Source organism: Enoplosus armatus, chromosome 7 (assembly GCF_043641665.1).
Source record: "Enoplosus armatus isolate fEnoArm2 chromosome 7, fEnoArm2.hap1, whole genome shotgun sequence".
Taxonomy (NCBI): Eukaryota; Metazoa; Chordata; class Actinopteri; order Centrarchiformes; family Enoplosidae; genus Enoplosus; species Enoplosus armatus.
Window position 1 is genome coordinate 4,520,966 of NC_092186.1, and position 22,646 is coordinate 4,543,611.

At 42.1% G+C, this 22,646-nt stretch overlaps 1 protein-coding gene across 1 annotated transcript in view; it reads right to left on the reverse strand.

Annotated features, from left to right (window-relative positions):
• tbl1xr1a (TBL1X/Y related 1a) overlaps positions 1-22,646 on the reverse strand; it is a 32,148-nt gene that overhangs the window by 5,282 nt on the left and 4,220 nt on the right. The window contains exons 2-3 of the mRNA XM_070908499.1: positions 13,465-13,530; positions 1,185-1,286 (exon numbers count right to left, since the gene is read on the reverse strand). Coding sequence (XP_070764600.1) covers positions 1,185-1,242 — 58 coding nt within the window. The 5' untranslated portion in view covers positions 1,243-1,286; positions 13,465-13,530. The remainder of the gene's footprint in view (positions 1-1,184; positions 1,287-13,464; positions 13,531-22,646) is intronic.

Sequence of the window (22,646 nt, forward strand, 5' to 3'; positions counted from 1 at the left end):
TATTTCTCTCATATTCTCAACATAACATGATTTATTAAAGAAATACATTTGGTGTTTTTCATCTTTTTCCTTACACCCCACTGCTACTATTCTCCATGCATTCTTGGGAGTTTCTAATACTGGCCAACATGTTTCTTTTTGAGGTTATAAAAGAGATGACTGCCTCCCAGCTTAGTCCACGGATAACTGAACAGAAAACACGTCTTTGTTGTTATAAACTATTTCTAGTTACAGTGTAGTAAAAGGCTCAAATACTCGTAATGCATCTTATGTGATGTCCATATAATGGTGTGCATCTGCACCGGTGTGTGTTCCTATCAGTGAAGCAGTCCAGCCTTTCACGATGATCTGACTTAGTAAATGGAACGTGACCTCATGGGAATTTCTTTTTTCACACCGTTTGTTTTACTCGCACAAATGTTCCACTTTTGTGTTTGAATGAAAGATTGAACAATAACACAGCCGCGACAGGATGAGCCATCTGTTCCTCACGAAATATATTATGTAACAAATACGAAATGAGGCACAGGAAGGTCAGTTACAGACAGTGTAACTTAAAAGGTAGAGGTGCTACATATCTGCAGTCTGTTTACCATCTATGATCGATGACCGCCCCTCGCTCTATCTCACCGTACGGCTCATTCTGACTGCAGACAGGCAGCGCTGTTCATCCGCCTGTTCCATACAGTTTGGTGTCATTCTCCCCCCGACTATTTCTCCTCACTACACCGTGTCTTTCATACAACAACAAGCTGACCCCGCACTGATGGTGTTGTGTACACACAGCCACCAAGTTGACTTAACAAGCTAACATGCAGCGTCCAGGTGCCTGCTGGGTATACCAACAGAGAGGGTGAGTTCTCCCTGTCATCATGGAGGTGTGTGTGTGTGTATTAAATTACATCAAGTACAAGCAGTGGTAATGACTGTTACGCTTATGTAAAAAATAATGTAAAAGTATGTGTGAAATTTTGTTTCTTAACATAACTGTGGAGCATTCAACACGATGGCAGTGCTAGCTCACGTGCTTTACATTTTGAAATAATGAAAAACAGAAAGATACTGGATGTAAAAATGTGACTGGTGGTAAAGTAAACCGCTACTGAAGTAATATAAATAAGTTAATATGTTATGACATTTTAAAAAAATGCAGACGTGATGAATATAAGGACTTGGGCGGATACCTGACTCCTGTAGGTATCTGTAGACCAGGAAGTTGACCTCATCACTGCTAATGCTCATCTTTACTCCTGTTACACCATGAGGTCAGCACGCACACACCGAGCCTAGAAAACAGAGGGAGAGACACATCAGTGAAGGGAAACGCTCATCATTAACACCACTGCAGAGTGATGCATGCATGCAATAAATGTGACTGCAGTACAATGAGGACAGTTTGAAGATGACTGGATCCATTTGAACCTCAGCCTAAATTTTTTTTTAAACCTTTTTTTAATTTCAAGCGCTAAAACTAGTATATGCTAAAGTCTAGTCTAGTTTAAAGCTCACGACGTAGGTAGGATGTCCTAGTAAAACACGTTCAGTTCTGGATCATTGTTTGAATATACGATTTAAACATGATTCCATACAGCATTTTAGAGAATTTAGTAAATTTTAAATATTTATTTATAAATAGAGAGAAAGACCAGACGCGTCAGTTAGAAAGCTGGCTGGATGAACCTGCTTCAACCTTTGCTGGAATGTCATCAGGCGAGGCGCCGTGTTGGCCAATCAAACACATGCCAGCGCACATTCCTGGCAGATTACTTTGTAATGTGGACGCTTTATTTCTACTGTTACCTCACGAGCGTCACAACAAATGACACGGTTGTTGTCACCGTGATCATTTTCAGAGCCGTCAAACTGGAATTACTGCACGTAACGTTAGCCTTGTTGACAAGGCTACCAAAAAGCAGCCTACAGATGCCTTCAGCTGCCACCGTCTGTCACATGACCCTCACCTTGCACATCATAGCGATCCCTAAAGAGTATCATTGCATTGATTCCCTTGACACACCATATTTGTTAGCAAGCTTGTCAGCTCTGGATACAATTTTTGCATTTTGAGATCCAATCGCAATGCGGGCAGAATCAAGATCAGAACGTATTTTAATTCAATGTGTAAATGCGAAAGTGCAGCAGTCAGATGTCATTCTCCAGCATCCAGATCAGATATTATTGACAGGTGGAAATGGGATCCTGGTTGAGTATGCAGACTGGGGCTGCAACTAATTATTTATTTTCATCATTGGAAAATAAAATACACAATTAGTTTTCAGTATATTGTAATTCAAGTGGTCTGAGAGGAAACAAGACTCCTGCACCTCCTCAGGCTGTTTTCAGGCTTCAGAAAGTCTAGCCCGTGACAGGAGATTTTGGCCAATCACAGGTCGTTTCAGAGAGAGAGCATTCCTATTTGCGGTTATCTCTACCTCTTCAGAACGAGATAGTCTGATACAATGGCGGAAAATACAGCAGGAAAAGTAAGTTGGCATGGCAATTGAAGGAAACTTAATAGCTGTGGCAGCAAGTCGTCAAGATCAAACTTGTGTTGCGTGAGCGTATGAAGCGCGTCGGCGTGTCATGCTGGTCTGGTGGGCGGGGCGTAGAACTGAGACGGGAGAGCTGCATTTTCAAATTCTGCCGTACTTTTTGCCTTTTCCAGAAAACAGCCTACCACAGCTTTAAATCGATGAACTGTTTAGTCTTTAAAATGTGAAAAAAAGGGGTAAAAAAGTGCTCTTCACAGAGCCCAAAGTGACAACTTTAAATTGCTTTTTTTATCCAACCGACAATCCAAAAGACTCTTCATTTACTATCATAAACAACATAGAAAAGCAGCAAACGTCAGACATTTTTGCTTGAAAAATGACTGAATTAAATCGATTATCAAAATACAATACATTTTCTTTCGATCCACTAATCGATCACCTAGCCTGAACAACATTTCCCTGTGATGTCACAACACCAAATGTTCCAAATGGACGGTGAAGTGTGTCAATACAACTTTAACACAAATACTATGATTTACAACTCACCAACAACATTCAATTCATTTGTATTTATATAGCGCCAAACCACAACAAAAGCCATCTCATGACACTTTACATCTAGAGCAGGTCTAGACCGTAGTCTTTATAATATCATTACAGAGACCCAACAGTTCCCACCATGTTGGTATACATGTAGGGCGGTGCAGCAATTCAGAGTATTTTCTTCAGTTGCTCTTTTACTCTGCAGTTAACCTATTGTGTTTCACTGTGAGCCCACACTCCAAGCTGCTTCTCCTCCACCTGCCCACTTACAAATCATTTAAGGCACTCATTCGGGTACCAATCCACTACAAACTACTCAACTGAAAAATACAACGGGGGAAGGAATCATTGTAACACCTCCTGCTGTATGACTTCTTTCAGCTTGTGCATCCAAGCACATGTCAGGGGGGTCATGACTCAACGTTGCTTTTGTCTGCGGTTTCACAAACTAAACCGCAACTTTAAAAGCCAGCCGGGAGCCAGAGAGCCGATTCCAAATAAGGACCGGCTCAAAGCCCATTTCCCCTGAGAATAATCAGCCACGTAATGCCTGGAGCTCGGTGTCTGTAGCCCCCTCTCCCAGGAGGAGGAGACTTTCTGTGCATTTAATGGCATTTAAGTGGATGAAACACTCTCCCTGGCACCGTGAGCACTAGGTTACATTTCATTTCCCAGGATGTTCGATTTTCGTCGTCTGGCACGGGCATAACATTTAGCACGACCTGTGGCCTCGACGCTGCAGCACGTCGAACTCAGGGGAGCAGGAAATAGTTGGGATCAGACCGTGTAGATTTCACACAGTGGTGCTATCATCGTATATACTTTCCACAGGTAACTAGAAGAGAAGATAAGATGAATCTTTAATGACAACCTGAGGGGGAAACTGCTCACTGCAACAGCAAACAGGATACAATCACACAATACACATGGCAACAACAGACTCCACACTACAGACAGGAGGCAGCAGACTCAGAGCCAGCTGCATCACCTTCACCAGAGACTAAACTGCCGTGGCCGAGCTCGATCATGACCCAGGAGACGGGCGACAACGCTGCGGCCAAGACAGCAGAAGAAGGAGTGATGCTGACATGTTGGCTCAGCGATACTGATCTGTGCCTGGACCCTCCGTCTCCAGCGAGAGAGGATTTGTATTTTCCATAGAGACCACTGTCAGCAAGCAAGGGCCAGATATACAGCAAGCACATAACACCGCCTCACAAGTAACTTCATCCCAATTACAAACACTGCTACAAAAATAGCTCAATGCTAACCGGCAACATTTTGTGATGTTGAAATGAGTCGTTACTGGCGCCCCATGACACGCTGGCCTTGCAGACATACTGTACTCCAAATTAGGCCTATTATTAAATCATAAGCAGCTGTCAGGCTGCTTTCACTTCCAATTTACGACGGTTCCATACTGCAAACACTTCAGCTGCCTGCTAACTTTAAAACGTGCCACACCCCTGTACTTTGTGGTTAGTGTGTGTTTACGGCAGAAATGTATGACAGCCGCTGTGGAAGACGCCGCAGCAGGGCAAAAAATAAACTGCCGAAAGAGTTTGTTCAGCGCCAGTTCATTAAAAACCAGAAAACATAAAACACCTGCAGGCTGCAATGCAAATGCAGTGAAACTTAATTGCTGTTGAAATTGTGTTGGCGTAACTCGCATTATTGTATGTTTTATATTTTTCTTCATCTATCGAAGAAAGAAAAAAAAGATTTAAATATGATGCAGTCCAAAACAAAATCACAACAAATGACAGCCTTAAAAATGACCATGGTGTTGAATCAGTATTTGAATAGCTAAGTGTTACATTGTACACATGTTTTTTGGATTTTTCTGTTCAGTTTAAACTCCACTTAAAACTCTTAATACTCTGGCTCCACTGCCTTAATACCACACCTGGCTAAAAGTTAATGTTCAACATCCTATTTGACCAAATTCGTGATAAGTAACTCCAGAAATATCATGTTTCCTGCAGACTTTTTGTTCTCAGAAGAAGGGAAAATGGCCCTGAAGCAACAGTTACACAGAAAAGACCGAAACTCTCCTCTGAAACTGATACAAATGGCATTATTACAGCTAAATTGGCTACTGTTTGACACAAAAGACAGTAAGAGTCATTCACCTATGTGTTCAGGCACTCTATTGAGTATAGGTCGCTTGCGTTTTGGCAGGTGACCCACACCACACATGCTGGGTTTAAATATCTTGTCCTCTTAAAACTAGCAAATGTAGTGAGATTATTTCAACCTGTTTCTATTGTATTGACTGCTGCCTTGCTGTCACACTCAAAACACAGGAAACGGCACAAAATCATTTGATAAAGTCGCAAAAAAGACGAAAATGCTCTTGTTTTAAGAAAAACACATTTTAGAGGCTGACTCTAACTCAAGATATTAATCTAACAATTTGTCAAGATAATTTTGTGTAACAATAAATTGTATTTCATGGTCTATGGTAGTGTGTACATAGTACAATTAGGCTGTTAGAGCATGCAGGAATGCATTTGAACTAAACACAACAGCAGCTAATTGGATCAATACACTTAAAAGATAGCAGGCAGAGTGGAGAGTAAAGTTAAATCACCTGCTGTTGTGTCTGGTTGAAATGAAAACCTGCAGACTGTTGAGTCACAGATCACTATGACCCTCTGCTCAAATCCCATCTGACAGCAGCGCTGCCCGGGGAGGACCGCGGGTTTGTAAACAGAGAAGCTGGAGCTCCCCTCCGCCGCCATCCCGCTGCAGTGGCGCTGTGGAGCCGCCATCTGCAGCCAGGAGCATCTGTGTTGACAGTGTGGGAGAACAGAGGGGGATGGGAGAGGAGAAGGGAATCTCTGTCTCTGCATTTCTTCCCTCCCTCCCCTCCCCCCTCTCTCTCTCTCTCACACTCCCTCTCTCCCTTTGTGACTGCTGCCAGTGGCAAACTAGCCCGTACAGTAAATCTTGAATCAAGTCACAGCTCATCGAGAGAGGAAGGGAGGGAGAGGAAGACAATCAATCAACACCGAAAGAAAATCAGGACATGACGATTAAACACATGCAGCATATAACCTGTTTCCTAACTGTGACGTGTTACTGAGAAAACAAGAAGGAATCCATATTGATGAGAGCGAGGGAGGTTCTGTCCCTCACAATATGAAAATCAATATCACCAAGTAAATTATATTTATCTTCGGTTATCAACTGCCATACATAATGCATTAAATCAGGCACAGGCTAATGAAACATCCAATCAAAGTCTTAAGCTCACTCAAAGAGGTGTGATAAGAAATAAAACACCATATCGATACGTGCTGTCACACACACTTTTAACTATATATCAATCAAGTATTGTTCTTGGCAATTGTTTTGTGATAATGTGATGTACCTGCAGACATTAAAGCCCAACTGGGCGCCACAAAATGTTTTTTCATTGGGCAGTGGATGAGGGGCGCTTGTTCTTACCGCCTGTACGTGCATTACAATCACAACTGTAGGCCTCTAAAACAACCTAAAACAATGACACAAATCCCTGCACGTAATTTATCTGTATAAAGACGTGTGTGTGTGTGTGTGTGTGTGTGTCTGTGTGTCTGCCATTTACTTTTTGAAAAAGAGATCAATGCCTGGGCTTTAAAATTCAATTTAAAAAGTTAGGAGCCATGGCTCTATGAGAGCACCTGCAAGAGCCCATATCTTTAGAGGATTACAGATTCTACCCTGGCCCGACTTGCTATGTGTTGGCCGATAGGAATTATGAAATTGCAGTGCAGAAATGCTAACCATTTGTTTGGAGTCATTTAGAAATAGTCTCACCATTACATCGTTTTACCCACCAGCTGTAAAATGTCCCTCTCAGCACACGTGGTCAATATTCTTTAATACTCAAATTTAAATGATCCTTGTGAAAATGTTTGTCGTTATAAAAACAAATGTATTGGCCAATAAATCATGATGAGATGTCTCTAAGTCTCAGTCAGTCGAGCCTCAAACATCCCGCATTGGTCGGGCTGTGCTGGATGTAATCATGGAAACACAAACACTGACACAACACAAAATCTTGGGTGGTATTCCAATTTTTCCCAACTATAGCCCGACCAATACTGGATGTTTGAGGCCAGTACTGATGTCGATACTTAGGAGCCCTGCTTATTGGCAAACATATACACAGATACGATATGTTTGCAGTAAGCTAAATACCCGGCCCACTTAACAGTCTAGCTCTATTCCGAAAGTATGAGACAAGTATTAGCTTGTTAAGTTTCTCATCATTTTCTTATACTATTCCTATAAGACGTACATTTTGAGTTATAACTTTTGAATTGCCATGACTACCAGCTAGGTCACATTTTTACAGTAACACCCTATATGAAAAAAGGAAGCCTTTCCAGCTTTGTACACCACAGCACTCTTTTTTTATTTACTCAGTGAACTACTTCTCTGTATTTGTGGTAGTATGTGAATGACCACTTTAATTTTAAAATAACAGTAGGGCATTCCTTCTGTTAACAAATGAAACTGTTGCCTTTGCTGGAACAGTCTGAACACGCTGTTGTGTTAATGGTGCACGCTGCGTGTGTGAAAGGGCCTCTGTTGATGGCAGGTGCATGCCCCGAAACTCTTCGTTTGTCCCTCCCAGTCTGTGATAATAATATCCACCATGTAGGTTTCATGTTCTTTGAACACTTTGCTGCATCAATACGTAAAGGAGACCCGAGCTGTGATGGCTGCTGCTCGGATTCTACTCTGCAGGTGGAAAAGGGGCTCATTCCTATTTAAAAAGGGCTCCGTCTGAGACCTGACGGTTTGGGTCTATTTTAAGAAAGTGAGGCAGCGGGGGATGGGATGATTTAGGGCTGATATTTTTCATAGTCTCTCACTCCAAAATGCATCCAATTCTCCTGCCCCCAGTTCGAGTCAAACATCAAAAATAAATCACTCGCTCATACTGTTGCAACAACCAGGCAAAATACACTGAGAACAAAAGAGATGCTTTACTGTCAGCCTGCAGCAACCCATGGCTATGGATTTAATCCAGACAAAAGAACTGCACACGTGCAAAACATGGAATTGTACAATGAAAATAACCCCTTGCTAATTTAAGAAGGCAGCGTGGTTATGGATGTTGACGTTAGCGTCTGTTTACGGGTCTTACCCGTAAACTACCGCATGTGTGAAAAAAGCCAGAGGGAGCTGCAGGAAATCTAATAAATTGCCCAAAGTCACGTCACTAGAGTCTGGTTGGGGCTGAAGACTGCAAGTTTTAAAATAAAAAAAATCTGGGGAGGTGGAGTTTGAAAGAAGTGAGCTCACCAGACCTCTGCAGCCCGCTCTTCATCTCTGCTTGAGGATAGCAGCTCCTATTAGCCACCACAAGCGTAACACACCAGAATCTCCCACTGAACTGTTGACAGTCGACTTTCATTGTGGGTAATGTAGGCGCCAGGTTTTGACAAGGAAGAAGAACGCGTGGAACTGTCCACCTGAGTCCAACAGTGTTACATGCGATGCTAAATTGCTGGAGTACTCTAACATCACAGACGGTCCATCTAGGTGACTGACAACAATGCTAGCGTTAGCTGCTACTTCAAAACAATACTTGCCTATCATTGTTGAAAATGACTGAGACACTGACCCTAGAAATAAGGGGAAAAAAATACCAACTGAAAAATACATGGCCACAAGTACATATGGTTCATATTGCTCATTGTGTACTATTGTTGGTGCAGCAGAAACATAAGAAAGTATACAAAACACGTTAATTACAGATTTATACTAAATACTAAATGACAGCGCAGTAAATCCCATAAGGGCTTTTTTAACTCTACTCACTGTGCAGTTGTATAAGGTGCAATGACAACAGAAATGAACTCCAATCTGCATGTGGCTCTCCCCTCCCCCTCTCTGGGGTTACTGGTCTCTTGAAGTGACAGATTGCATTGGCAGGCCTAGCTCTGCCTCACATGGCCTATGCGAGGTCAGGGAGGCTAGCTGCCTGTCGGTGACAGATGGTAGCATGTAGGCCTTGCCAGCTAGCCTCGCTTGACGGGCGGTTAAACCTGCTCTGGGCGGCTCGTGTCCATCCGAATCCAGCAGGTCAGCGAGGGCCAATGAATCAGCTGTGGTTAGATTAGGAGACTTCGCCTAAATCTGAATCCCAATCACTTCAAGAATCTCTTTAGAAGGTCAAACGTGTTGCACATATCAGGAACGAGTCATGGTTGCTGCTTGCTTTGCAATTCTCATATTGGGACTGGACATCACACTGACTACAGCACAACAAGTGCAAGTAGACATGCACTACATAGTGAAACAATTATGGTACAGTATGGTATGGGTACGCCAGTTAACATCATGGGATGGGGTGTGTTATGGTCAAACACTGAACATTGATAAGAGATGAAAAAAGACCCAAATGAACTACAAAACTACAATAAGAACCTAAAGAACATAATGACGTAGATCACCACAGCACCAGTTGAGGAAGAACAATGTCATCAAACCTTATGACACTAATTTTAATATGTTAGATTTCATATGTTTCGGGTGACGTTTGATTGATAGATGAAGACATCTCATCACACCCAGTAGATGCTGATGGGTTTTATTCCGTACGGAGTTTCTACAGGCTTTACACTTTGATGACATCCCGGATTACAGCCTTGTTTTCAGTTGTTTAGAGTGGTTTTATCGTAGTAAGCTGTTAATCCACATACCCTTACCTAAGAACCAGGCAAGCTTCTATTTCCGGTAACAGACTGAGGAAGCGGAGGCAGCGCGACAGACAAACAGGATGAGCCAATTTATTGACAGCTGGGGGTATTAGGCAACCATGGGTAGGTGTATGTGAGGCTGGAGTCTTGGGTTAGAATAAAATAAATTCCATTACCTGTGAAAGCACCCAATGACCTGCCAGCGCACCACACTACTTTTATACAGAGGAAAACAAATATGGCCTACTTTAAGAGCTGCTCATAAGATTACCCTTTGTGCAGCAAATGTGAGTTGTGTACAAGCTCTGTGAACTGTTATGAAGAATCTTACAGGTGTGTAGAGGTTGGGTGGGAGGCATGCACAAATAAAGCGACTGAATTGTCAGTGCCTTTATAAACTCCTACTGATGAAGAGTAAGTTAGTTATTTTCATCTTGGGCCTTATTTTCCGAGCTCTATTCATCATTACAATTCACCGTAAAGCTTTAAGTGCCTCAAAAAATACTGATAACAACTCAGTCAAACTCCCTACTGCCCATCAAAGTGACACATTTTATTTATTTACTTATTTTTACAGCTTAGAAAAATACTACTCCTTGGAACAACTCATCCGCATGATGTTTAGAAGATACTGTGACAGGAAAAAGTTCACCAAAAACAAAGAAAATACAAAAACAAAAAGTGAGTGAGTTATGCCTTATGTATGATATATTTCACGTACGAGCATGAAATAGATCTAAACTGATAATATTAGTCTAAGGGATCGGTCACACCAGGAAGTGGCACCATGAAATGTATCCGCACATCCTCATGAAATATGTGGTGCTAGAAGGTGATGTGACTATTCGCATGGTTAGTCAGTAAGCTACTGTAGCTGGCAAGCTAACCGCTAAAGCGTTTACAGTAGCTCTCCCAGCTTCTTTTTATTTTCTCTGTGCCGTGCAGTTTACTCTCAGCTGGCACTATGTTCTCGGGACTGTGCATCACTTCATTATTGAAGAGGAGGGAAAAAGCTCTCAGAAGTTCACACAGTTTATTCAAGAAACGTATTCGTGCCATCAAATCCTGCCTCATAACTGCCTGCAAACCCTGCTTTTGGTTTTGGACTCTCTGGCTCTCCGTTCCTGCAAAGGTCAGCACTGACAAGGCTGTGAAACCAAAGTGTTAACTTGAATGAAAACATTTTTACAGATTTATGAGCAAATCCACTGATTGCTACAATTCCATTGTAATTAATTGATTTCTCCACGAAATGTCATCGTAAAAGTTATAATGATATGTGTAGTACATCTGTGCATGTGCTCGTCCATAACTATCAGTAAGAAGAAACTGGAGAAGCAGAATGCCAAAGATGTGATATTGCATGACTCTTACTAAGCTCCAAGATTCATAATTCTGTATCTCTGCCAGAGATGTGGACAAACAAGTATAGAGCAGTGGGAAGCCTAACCTCATGCTCCATCAGCCAGGCCTCATCTGTATTTAACCATCTCACTTTCAGTCTCTTCATACCTCTAACTCTCTCTGCTTTCTTGGACTAAAAAGCTTTGGAGCATCAGGGTTAGCCTGGGACAAGCCCTTTGAAAGAGGTGTGGAATTTTTTGGCTTCCTTTAGACACACTACGTAGAGAAGTGACTGAAATATCTGCGGTGTATTTTGAGAATGGAGGCGCACTCTGGAGGAGGCGTAGCATACGAGCTAATTTCTAGGCAAACTGCTGCACTGAATCAATACTGAGGGCTGACTCATTTTAAAACAAAGCCTTCTTTCTTCTCTTGTTTCATACAACAGCCTTGTGGGAGCAACACAGCTTTCCACACAAATGCATCAATAAAAATACAAAACACACCCTGAAAAATCTGAAGTTTTTCATTTTCATGTTTTTCTTTTTAAATGCAATTCAATAGATATGACACCCTGCAACTTTCTCCTAAAACCAGTAGCAGGAAAGTGAAGACTCTGCAATGGTGTTCTGTCATTTTGTCTTGCTCCTGAGGTCATGAAAACCATTTTACATGTGTGAAATTAAAGACAAAGTTGGGGGCGAAAGGTTCCTATAGGGCATAAACAAATTGGGTGTGTTGTTTGTCTTTAACTCCTGCCCTAAAGCGCTCTGATTCAAACTCAGTAATTGCTCAGTATAGAGCTACTCTGAAACACCAAAGCTAGCTGAGTGACATGCCATCCCCAGCACAAAAAAACACACAAAACAACACTTGAGGATAAAAATCATGCAACAACACAGACATTTATGAGACCAATATTGCTCCCGAGATCACGGTTCCTCTTCCCCAAATACGTTTATCCGTCTCTTACACATTGGCATCACAACAGAAAATGATTTCCCGTGCTGCATGCAAAATGACTTGGTTCTTGGTTTCTGGTGCTGACTGGTATGAAAATGAGAACTGTGAGTGTTTATATGCTATTTATGTAAATAACACGTATACACTGGATGACATAAGAATTACAGTGCTGAGTTATAGCATCGTGAATGGAATAAACAAGCAGAGCTGAGGGCTCTACAGTGAGGAAAACAAAGCCTTCCAATAAGGCTGACCTGACAGTTACACAGCAAGTTGCCAAAACGGGTGGCATCAGTAGCATGGCTGTCACAGCAAAGCGTCTTGGTTGAACCAGAGAACCAAATGAACAATGTCAGTAAGTCAGGCAGAAAGTCTTTGGGTATCCAAGCGTAAACAAACACGACCATCACCATGGAGACTGATAGCTTCTAGGGGGTCCTATCCTGCATGGCACATTGTGCTCTGCTGGGTAGAGTTCACAGGAAATCTGCTGGATTCTTTAACAGTCCAAAACAGGAAGAGTGCGCCGTTCTTCCAATGGAAATCAAACTAAAGCTTTCAAACATTCTGGCAATCGCAGATGATTACAAGAGCAAAAATAAACTCCCAACTTCCAACGTGTTTGTTCTCCTCAGTAAAATAAGACACTGGGGAAGGGAAGGGATACAGGAAGCAACAGAGTTTATGGGAAATGTGGTCCCAATGTGCACTGTTTAGTCCACTCGAATCAGACTCCCCCTTTTGGTACGAGTCATTGGTACGGACCAAAACAAGCATGCTGAAACCCTCAAGAGGAAGGTGTTCCTGTCCTGTTACGAACTTATTCTGGTGCAGTTAGTTAGTGGTGGGAATGTGATCCAACTTGATCTGACCCAACTTCAAGCCGCACAGCTCCCTTGGCCAGGTGCACTTTGCATACCAGGATGCACATGAGCGAAATCCAGCTAGCAGCTAGATGGAGAATGAATCGAGGTCTGACCTGGACTAGCAATGAAGTGTTTACTTTCTCTGTCCTGCTCCAGACACATCTAGCCAAGGGATGCATTTTGATTTGGTTTATTTCTTTGTGAAATATAGATATAGGCCAATAGAAATCCAAAAAATCCAGTAACTCAGATAAAGAAGCAACTCACAAATAACGCATAATACAAGCAACTAAAAATGTATCTGTAATCTGAGACAGAGATTTAGTGGGAACATCAAGTTTTGTAAAAGGGAGATGTTAATTTTCCTGAGAATGCACAAAAATCAAGCAGAAAGAACCAACATCAGTAATGACAGGCTATTCAAAAGCCATTATTGTGAAAGGACAAACCACAAACTCCAAGGTGATTTGTCTTTTGAGAGTTCTCAGCATGACCTATGACGTGAAAGGGCAGGTAGAAACATTTTACAGCCCAACCCGGCTGTAGATCACTCACCACAGTAGTAAGTCTGTATGCACCACCAGTATGTACAGTTGGGGCCTTGTACCATGGGCTCAGAACCTGCAACAAGGAGGTAGGAGACCTGGTTAGAGACTTTTGAATTAGATTAGGTGAGAGAAAACCAAAGCCTTTTGGTAAACATTTTAGAAATCGGCGGTACAGTTGCTTCCAATGTCAAAGTCATATCATGTAATAAGAAAAACTATCTTACACTCCAAACGAGAAGTGTCAGTACGAGTCCATTCGACACAAACCATTTCTAACAGAACTCCAAAGGGAAGTGGAGGGTCTATTTATAGAAGTAAACACATTTTAAACTTGATTTATTTATCACTTCACAGAACTTTATGTAAATGTGAAAAATGCATACTTGAAAGGACCTTTGCCTACACTTCTTATAACATGACAACTGAATTTGAGAAAATTGAATAAGATATCATACACTTTCTCGCTCATATTTGGTATATTTGTCTTCACCATGCTGCCAATGCTCTCATACTATTCCAAGTATTGACAGTTGGTAACGTGTGAGGGCTGCAATCTAGCAAACAATGCTGGTTATAAAAAAAAAAAAAGCTTTGCAAATGTTTTATGAAGAAGAAAATCGCACGTTTTCAGACCTTAATGACAGACAGTGCTTTCTGGTGAGTCACATAGAATGTAAACATGTCTGCGTTTTGCTGTAAAGCAGATTTCAACACATATGTCAGTTTCAGGGGGCAGGCAGCACCAATTTGCCAGTTTAACATTGGCAAAAAAAATCATCAAAATGTAAAATAATCCCTGACTGCTGCCATGAACTGAAAGTAAAAAGCTCAAAGCATCAGCCAGCAGTACGTGGGGACTGAATGGTCGGACCATGTGACTGACACTCATTCAGACGCCTGAACAATGGTTCACCTCTTCAGTCTGAGGACAGAGGGAGACAACAACACACCATCAGAGCATGTTCACTGCCAACATTTACAGCAGGTGGCCACCCTAAAAAGCAACACCTGTGTGGTGGTGCTGTAAAGCAATGCATTGCAAAAACCCTGCAATCAACCCTACCTCTGTGAAGCGTATAATGTTCCATTTTTTGGTGATACTGTGATAATTATAAAGGCTGCACACTGAGGTGGTGTTAAGAGTGTTGCTGGATTGCATAACACTGTAAAGTGTACTAAAAATCACTGAACATTGAGATTTTTTTCCTTCTCCTGGCTCACTGCTTCCTTCCTTATTTTCCCTGACCTTGATTCCTTCTGGGCCTCTTTCCTTTTAGTCTCTGCCACCGCCTCGCCAGCACTGTAGAGAGAGGCAGCAGAGCAATGGGAGAGATAATGTTACCACAAAGAGAGTAGGACTAGTTGGGTGTGGCCAGAGAAACACTGAAGTGTTGAAGGTTGCAGAGGGCTTGCTAGAGGACACGGCCCTGGCATGGCGGGAATGAGGCTTGTAAACAGCACAAAGGCTGTCAAGAGTTATCTCTCTGATCGAATGTGAAATATGAAACACCTGTGTTTTTTTTTTTTTTAATCTCTGCCTCTATCAGCAACCCTTTTAACTAGTGGTCGACTGATTAATCCATATCTGGCATTTTGAGATAATCGGCCGATGCCGCCACTCACCAGGCCGATTTAAACACGGCCACTCTTTATAACATATACAATGTTTACTGTTGACGTTACCATTAGTTAGCATTTTTATTTGGGAACTGTAATGGTAGCAAGCCTTCAACAAGCTAAACTAGCTTGCAGGGCCCTAACCCTAACTACCGTATTGGCGATCCCAGCCCCCACTCCTACTCCCGACGAGCCGGGGTCATAAAACATTTATCAGTGTGTATCTGTATCTGTATCTATGTGTCATTTGGGTGTGGGACGATAACCAAGTGTAACTGTGAAGTCTTCCATTGTTGGTGAGCCTGTGGTCTGCCATCGCTAAGCATGTTACATAACAAACATATTTTCTTTATCAATGGCTCTCATATACATGATCATGCCCGTGCAGTAGAGGAACATTAATAACCAGCTAGCAGAACTATTCTCAAGTGGGCAAAGCCAGCAGGACCTGCTGCCAGCTGAGGCAGAGGATGAAGTGAGGATTGATGAAGCTCTCCTCTCGTCTCAAGTCAACAATCTGCTATTGTCAGCGATTGATTTGATAGTTATAAGATACCCAACGTTATTTACAGTCGGTTGGATTTGCTAATGGGCTAGAGAAAGCCTGGATTTTTATTTTTTAATGTGTTTGATTGCTTGGATTGGCTATTTGGCTTGTTATTGAGTCTGTCAACAAACATAAAAAAACATACACAAATGTGCTTCAGGACAGTTTTGGGAAAGTGGTGAAAAGGCCCTGTACTATAACTCTCAGGCACCATCGTGTTTTCTATGCGGACAATAACATTAGTGTTAAAATGTCCGTTTAAATTCAGCAATTTGGTGTCTCATTGTTATTATTATCAAATTGTTCTATTTTATCGGATGCAAAACAACAAGAACATGATATCAGCATTATATAATCGGCCATCGGCCGCCCTGCTCTCTAAATATCGGCATCTGCCATTGAAAAACCTACATCGGTCCACCACTACTTTTAACAGGGAAAGATGAACACCAACATACTCTTATATACGGTAGCACCCAGAGGGAACAGCTCAGGGTGGGCTTGCCACAGAAATATTTATCAATTTTGCGCAATGAGTTCATGTTAATCTAGGCTAATATAAACAACCCATCCCCTAACCCCCCCTGCTGCTGGATACCAGTTCAAAGGGAAACGCTTATGCACTGCAGTTCTTAAGATATGCACAGTAGCTAACTAGGTAGATTTAAGGGAACTCCATAAGTAAATAAATCAGATTTTTTATTTTTTTTACCCCAGAAGATAAAAGCACCAACTCAACTAAGTGAACAGGCAAGACACCTTCGCTTGGCACAGTTGGCACTTCACTTTGAGATTAGCAAACTGGAACACCAGCCAAATCTCTTTTCACCCAGCACAGCTCATTTAAGTATTGACATTGGAACAGGTTCAAGATATGAGTACAAGTCAGGTTTTTTTTAGCTAGTTTATTTATCAGGCCATCAAGGCAGGGAGGTGGGGGGGGGGGGGTGTGTGTAAATTTGTAAGTGTGTAAGTATACAAGTTGACGTTGAGCACAAGCCCCGCATCTGGTGTCAGGGCTGTCAGAAAACAATGGTTCACAATACAGAACTATTCAAAAATGGCTTCAGTTTCATACTTTGTAGCCTAAGCCAACACAGATCAATTAAAAATAAGCCTTGATAATCCCAGATACTAGAGATGAGCCTGAGACAACCCTATCTTTATCCTGCAAACAATTTGAAACACACAGCATCACTCCTTGCTATAAGCGTTAACATTCACAGGCATAAATCTAGATTGACACACCAACTCAATACACAAATAAGATTTCAGTCTCTCTTCTATATTATAGAATACTATACTTCTTGTTTTTCAAGGCCTCTGACATATGCACATATTCCATGTGGCCCAGAAATGTTGAGAATTAGCCCTCAGGTTTGAGCAAGCCACTGCAACAGGTCCAAAACAAATACGCCAAGCACACTAGCCTATCTAGCTGTAATCTACTATATGTCTTGTTGTGTCCTTTTGTTGTTCGTTGTTGTCAAAAGAATACTGATACAGTGGTGATAGTGATGGTTACAACACTGCCAACACATGTATTCATTATTACATTAAGCCTATTTCATTTATATGACTACCAATAATCTAATAAAGGCACTATGAACACAGCACAAAGCTACTGTCTTTTTTGGCCGTTTTATTTTGCTTTGCCGCAGGGCTGTTGTTTCTACAGAGGCAGAAAAACCACAGCAGTCTGTAGAGCTGTAGCGGCTGAGGGCAAAGCCACCAGAAACCGCACCGCGTTTTCTTTTTATAAAAACATTGTGATCAATCAAGACCAATAACGTTTTCTCAAAGAACCACATCAGTAAATGATTTCACGTCACTCACGAGTGTGAGGAGCCAACTCAGGAAGTCAGCTCAGCTCGACTAGAGGAAGTCCGTTAGGCGCACGCTCTCAACAACCGCAGAAGTCTGTCTAGACCAGAGAAGGACTCTCGTATGTATGCTGATCCTGAAAAACCTGAAAAACTGTTTGCGAATACACCCAGTGGGAAACTTTCATTGGAATGAATAGGTCACCACCATGGTACACATTTACCAGTTTTTCTTAATACATCCATTACCCCGTAGCTTGCTAAGCTAACATTAGCTACTGAAGCCCGACCTCAAGATTGCGCACATGATGTTCCTATCACAGGTCAGTGGTGGTGCTAGTAGCTTGCAAGTTCCCAATTTAACCGAGCCCTGCTGTTGCACATTTACAAACGTTCTGCCTTTTTTAACAATTACTACCGCAAAGAACTCTGTACGAAACCATGAACGGACGCTTAAAATCTATGCGACACGGACATCGCAGTGATAGTAATTCCCCGCAAACTGTCCTAAGGTGTCCCACAAAGGACTGTGTTCAGTTCGCTGTTTGTTAGGATTGATAAAATCCGAGTCAAACATGGTGTGAAGTAATTTTACATTGTCTTTAATTTGTATATCATAATAATAATAATAACAATAACTATTGTGGCAACAAAATATCCTCGTAAAATTTGATACAGACGCATGTCTGGTTGTCAAATTTGTAAAAGTTACATAACATCCCTGTAATGTCGGGCCTGACACCTTTGTTTTACCACGACTAATAGAGTTAATGTCATTCATAACACGTCAACTCTTCTCCGGGACTAGTCAATTGAATTGTGTGTGTATTTGGAGGTTAGGGCCACCAACATAAATATAATAATAAGATAAAGGTACAAAAAGTACAACACTCCAATGATAGTTTGACAATTTTCTTTCTTTTCAAATTCACGTTCTTCGATAACGTTGTACTCTCCCACTTTGCATTTAAGACACGTTTTCGGGCTGCCAGCTTAAATCTCTCTCCTCTCCCATTACACACACTGTAATCCATGTCAGACATAACAACCACAATCATAAGCAAGCAGCAACTGTAACATCACACCTTCCTGAAGACATAAAATCACCGCTCTCTTGTACATATGTGGAGCTTATGGACCACAGGCCTTTAACTCAACAACAATGCCACATCATAAACATGGGTCATATCGCTAAGCACATGTTAACACCACAAATCCACGACGTGATCAGTCTTCTTTTAATGCTGGCCGATCCAAAGCCATATGAGACGAGCTCAACCCCAAGCATAGATCCTTCAGATTTAACCCCGCATTACAGATAAACACATCGACTTCCAAAGCGGCGCTGAGCCCCGGCTATCGCTGATAAAAATGCAATACAATACATCAGAGCACTGCAAAGGATCCCATGACATTTAGCTGGGAGTTAAATACGCCTCGGCTCTCTCTCTCCGACATGAAGTACACAAGCGGAACCTCATAAGAGGGGAGAAACCCTGCCAAGTGATGTGGCCATGGAGTGCATATTTAAGACCCTTTTACATGTTTCTCATCTCAAAACAAGTCAGCTGGAAACATTAAAAGTTCAAATGGAGAGAGTTTTCAAACGTTATTACCTTGTAAGCTACCTACAGCTGATAAAATCTGGTAGCAACAGTGATCTAGAAATGCTAGAAATGAAACTCCTGCTTTTGATTACTTCTGTGTGAAATCAAAGACCCACTATTAAACAATCGCTCTTATTATTGTGAGCTACCTATGCTGGATTTGAAAGCTTGACCTGCTTAGCAATACAATCAATTGAAGTCACTCACCAAAGCAGGAAAAAAAAGCACCACCAGATAAGGAGAAAAGAAAAAACACACAAATTCAGCAGGAACAAAGGTAGCAGGCAAGCACAGATAACAGCAGGCCAGTTGTCATATCTTCAGGTATCAGTGGACACAGGCCCTAATCTGAACACAGGACCCCCTTTCAGGAGCACAGGTTACCCGAGGTACCAATTTCACACGTCTAGTGCTTCTGACGTCAACGCGGCAAAGCTTGTGTCTAAACAACTAGTCGGTTGCAAATTTCCAACCCTACAATAAATGTGTTATATACAGAGCAAAAGCAGAGCCTTTTAACTTTTACCTCTGCATGGACTGATCCATCACTAATTAAAGCAAAGCCTATCACACTTATTTACTATGTGCTCTCTTCCTCTTAAATGTTGTTACTTCTGTTTCAGCTTGGTCAACAGTTCTTAAACCCTCTGACCCGTCCACAAGAAAGTACCACAGTACGGTTTCATCTATTTCTACTTCAGCAGCTTTGGGAACATCTGCTGTGGGGTACAGGTTGCAGCCCCAATCAGATCTTAACGAGCACGCAGACAGGTTCACAGATCCCGCAGGCACAGTACTAAGTTTGACGTCAGGTCAAATAAAGAATGTTAAACCACTTAACATTTCTACCAGTGCACAGATGTGGTTTTTACGTCAAACCATGTCAACAAAATAAAAAACTTAATTGAGAAATTAGCCTTGGAAAAAAACAATATTTTACTTGCTTCCAGTATTTTTTTGGATGAGCAAAAATACATTATATGGGTGCTTTTTCACACAGTACACTAAACAATTCGGTTTAAATAACAGTAACTTATTATAAAGTAGCCCTATGCTGCCCTTGATTCAATTTAATGTCACCGACTGTGAAATTGACATGTGAATTTCAATTTTCTACTTTCAAAAGTCTACTTCACTCCAATTGGCTAGGCCCTGTATCATTTCAGTCACACTACACATCCACAATGACACTCGACTGACAAAATCAAACGTGTCTGACAGAAACATCGCTGCAATGGGTCGCAGAGCCAGAGTCAGCAGGCCACAGGCAGCTTCAGCAGTTCACGCTACAGGATAAAATCTGCACCCACAGAGCAGCTGCGGTGTGGCGTTCCTGTGTCGGTGGGTCGACCGCGTCCTCGAAGCCGCGGAATGCCCACTGTCCCTTTGTCTTTTCTTTCTGGTGCATTCTGCGAGCATTCCTGTCACGCTTTTACTATCAAACGCGAGGCTTGGGGCTCAATCAGAGGCACTTGCGACAAGGACTTCACGATTTACTGCAAATTATCATACATTTAGATTTGGCAGAAAAAGGCTCTGTTCTTTGAGGGAGAGCGCTCACAGAATATGAGCAGTGACAAGGACTGCCAGAGCTAATCATCCATTATTAAACATAAATGAACGTTAAATATTAGTTAAATGAACAGTAATAAAAGAAAGCACATAGGGAGGATGTTGGGGTGGGGGAGGGAGCTGCAGCAGCAAACAGCAATTGCTTGAGTGTATCAGTGGAGTTGCAGTGTGTACTTGTACATATCTGACAGGCCAACACAGTCTGTTGCCAGATGAAGTTGGACTGCACTGTGGCACAAGGTGAGCCGGGATCAGCTTTTTATTTTGAAGAGGCATCTACAGAAGCACCTCTAAATACAGCCGAAATGTGAAAAATTGACTAGCCAGACGTCAGTTGTAGCCAATAAAAAAATAAGTTCTTCCTGGTTGGTCTTTAAACAAGTTGGATCCATCACTATTAACAGCAGTAACTCAGTTCTCATGTTGGGTTATCATCAGTACCTGTATTAGCTGTGATACACTCTAATGGAATATATCAGATGACCCAGCACCTCTAACTTCTATGAGGGTTGGGGCGGAAGCTGCAGGATGCAAATAATCACCTTTGGTCTCTCTGCAGCAGAGGGGAAGAGGGGCTGCAGGCTTGTAAACTTCAAAGCCTTATGGGTAAAGGGGGGGGGGGGCACCTAGCACAAGCACATTCTTCACAATGTTGAACTTGACCCCTGGGGTTGCCACACACACACACCACGTGACTGCTGTCAACTGTGTGTGTGTGCGCATGTGAGCAAGCCTGAGTGTGTATGCAGCACTGGTATGTGTGTGTGTGTGTGTGTGTGTGTGTGTGTGTGTGTGTGTGTGAGAGAGAGAGCCTCTAATATTATTTACTCCTTCAAACCTGTTTGAACTCTCACATCCTCGTAAATCAAAGACCTTTTCTGCACTTTCTTGGAACAAACACAGTGATAAAGGACCTAAATATAAAGGCAGTCCTACATTCATTTTGCACACGGCGACTTACAACATACAGTATATTATTTCTGCATTTTTTTTAATAGCTTGTCCATCTTATCAACACCATCACGACTCTGTAAGATGTCAAATAAAATGTAATTTCCACACAACGTTGGGTACACCCTCGACACAAGGAAAGTGGGGCACCCAGAGGAAACCCACACGGGCAGACAGGAGGAGGACATAAAAACTCCACACAGGAAGGCCCCCAGCCAGCGGATTCAAACCAACAACCATCTTTGCTCTGGTCTGTGTGGCGTGAATCGTGATCTGCCCACGTCCGCGCAGCCAAAAATATATGACCGTAAATCGAAACAGAACCACATACATCATATATATTTTGCACTATATGCTGTTACTAAGGTAGCAGTGCTAACCACTGCACCATCATGCCCCACTAGCTCAAATTAAATGAGACGTTGCCATTAATAATGGCATAGCTGTCCACTAACGCTAATAATAACAAGATTACACTGTTAATAATGTAAGTTATAATTTGTGGTTTGAAAATGATCCTCGTAATCCTTTAGCTCCTGCATATAAACAAGCTGAGGTCTTGACTCTTTGATGAAAAATGTGGTTTAATGTAAAATGAATTACGTGAAGTAGACCTCCCCTGATCACACAATATCAGCTCAATGAAGGATTTTCAACGAGAAAGTGCCAGCGGGCTGTGACTTAACTCTGCGGTGATGTGAGGTCGTACTCGTATGTGTTAATAGTATCTTTTGTGCCACACCTCCCCCCCAAACGCCACCATTACAATGCACAGAATTGTATTTCTATCTATGAGTCAATCATTAAAATTACCGGCATCACCAACCTCCCAACTGTGGAGGTAGGGCTCATTTCTATTAAAAAGTGTAGCAAATATTCCTCCTCATGTCTGCACATGTACAGGATCCACGGCTGTTCCATATTTGTGTGTCTCTCCGTCTCGTGTCAGGCCGTTACCTAAGGAAGACATTTTCACTCACCACGCTCCTTTGTCCATTTTCTCTTTCTCCTCCTCAATTCACAACACTGACGAGCGCCGGTTACATAACTGTACTACTCCACCACTCTTCCT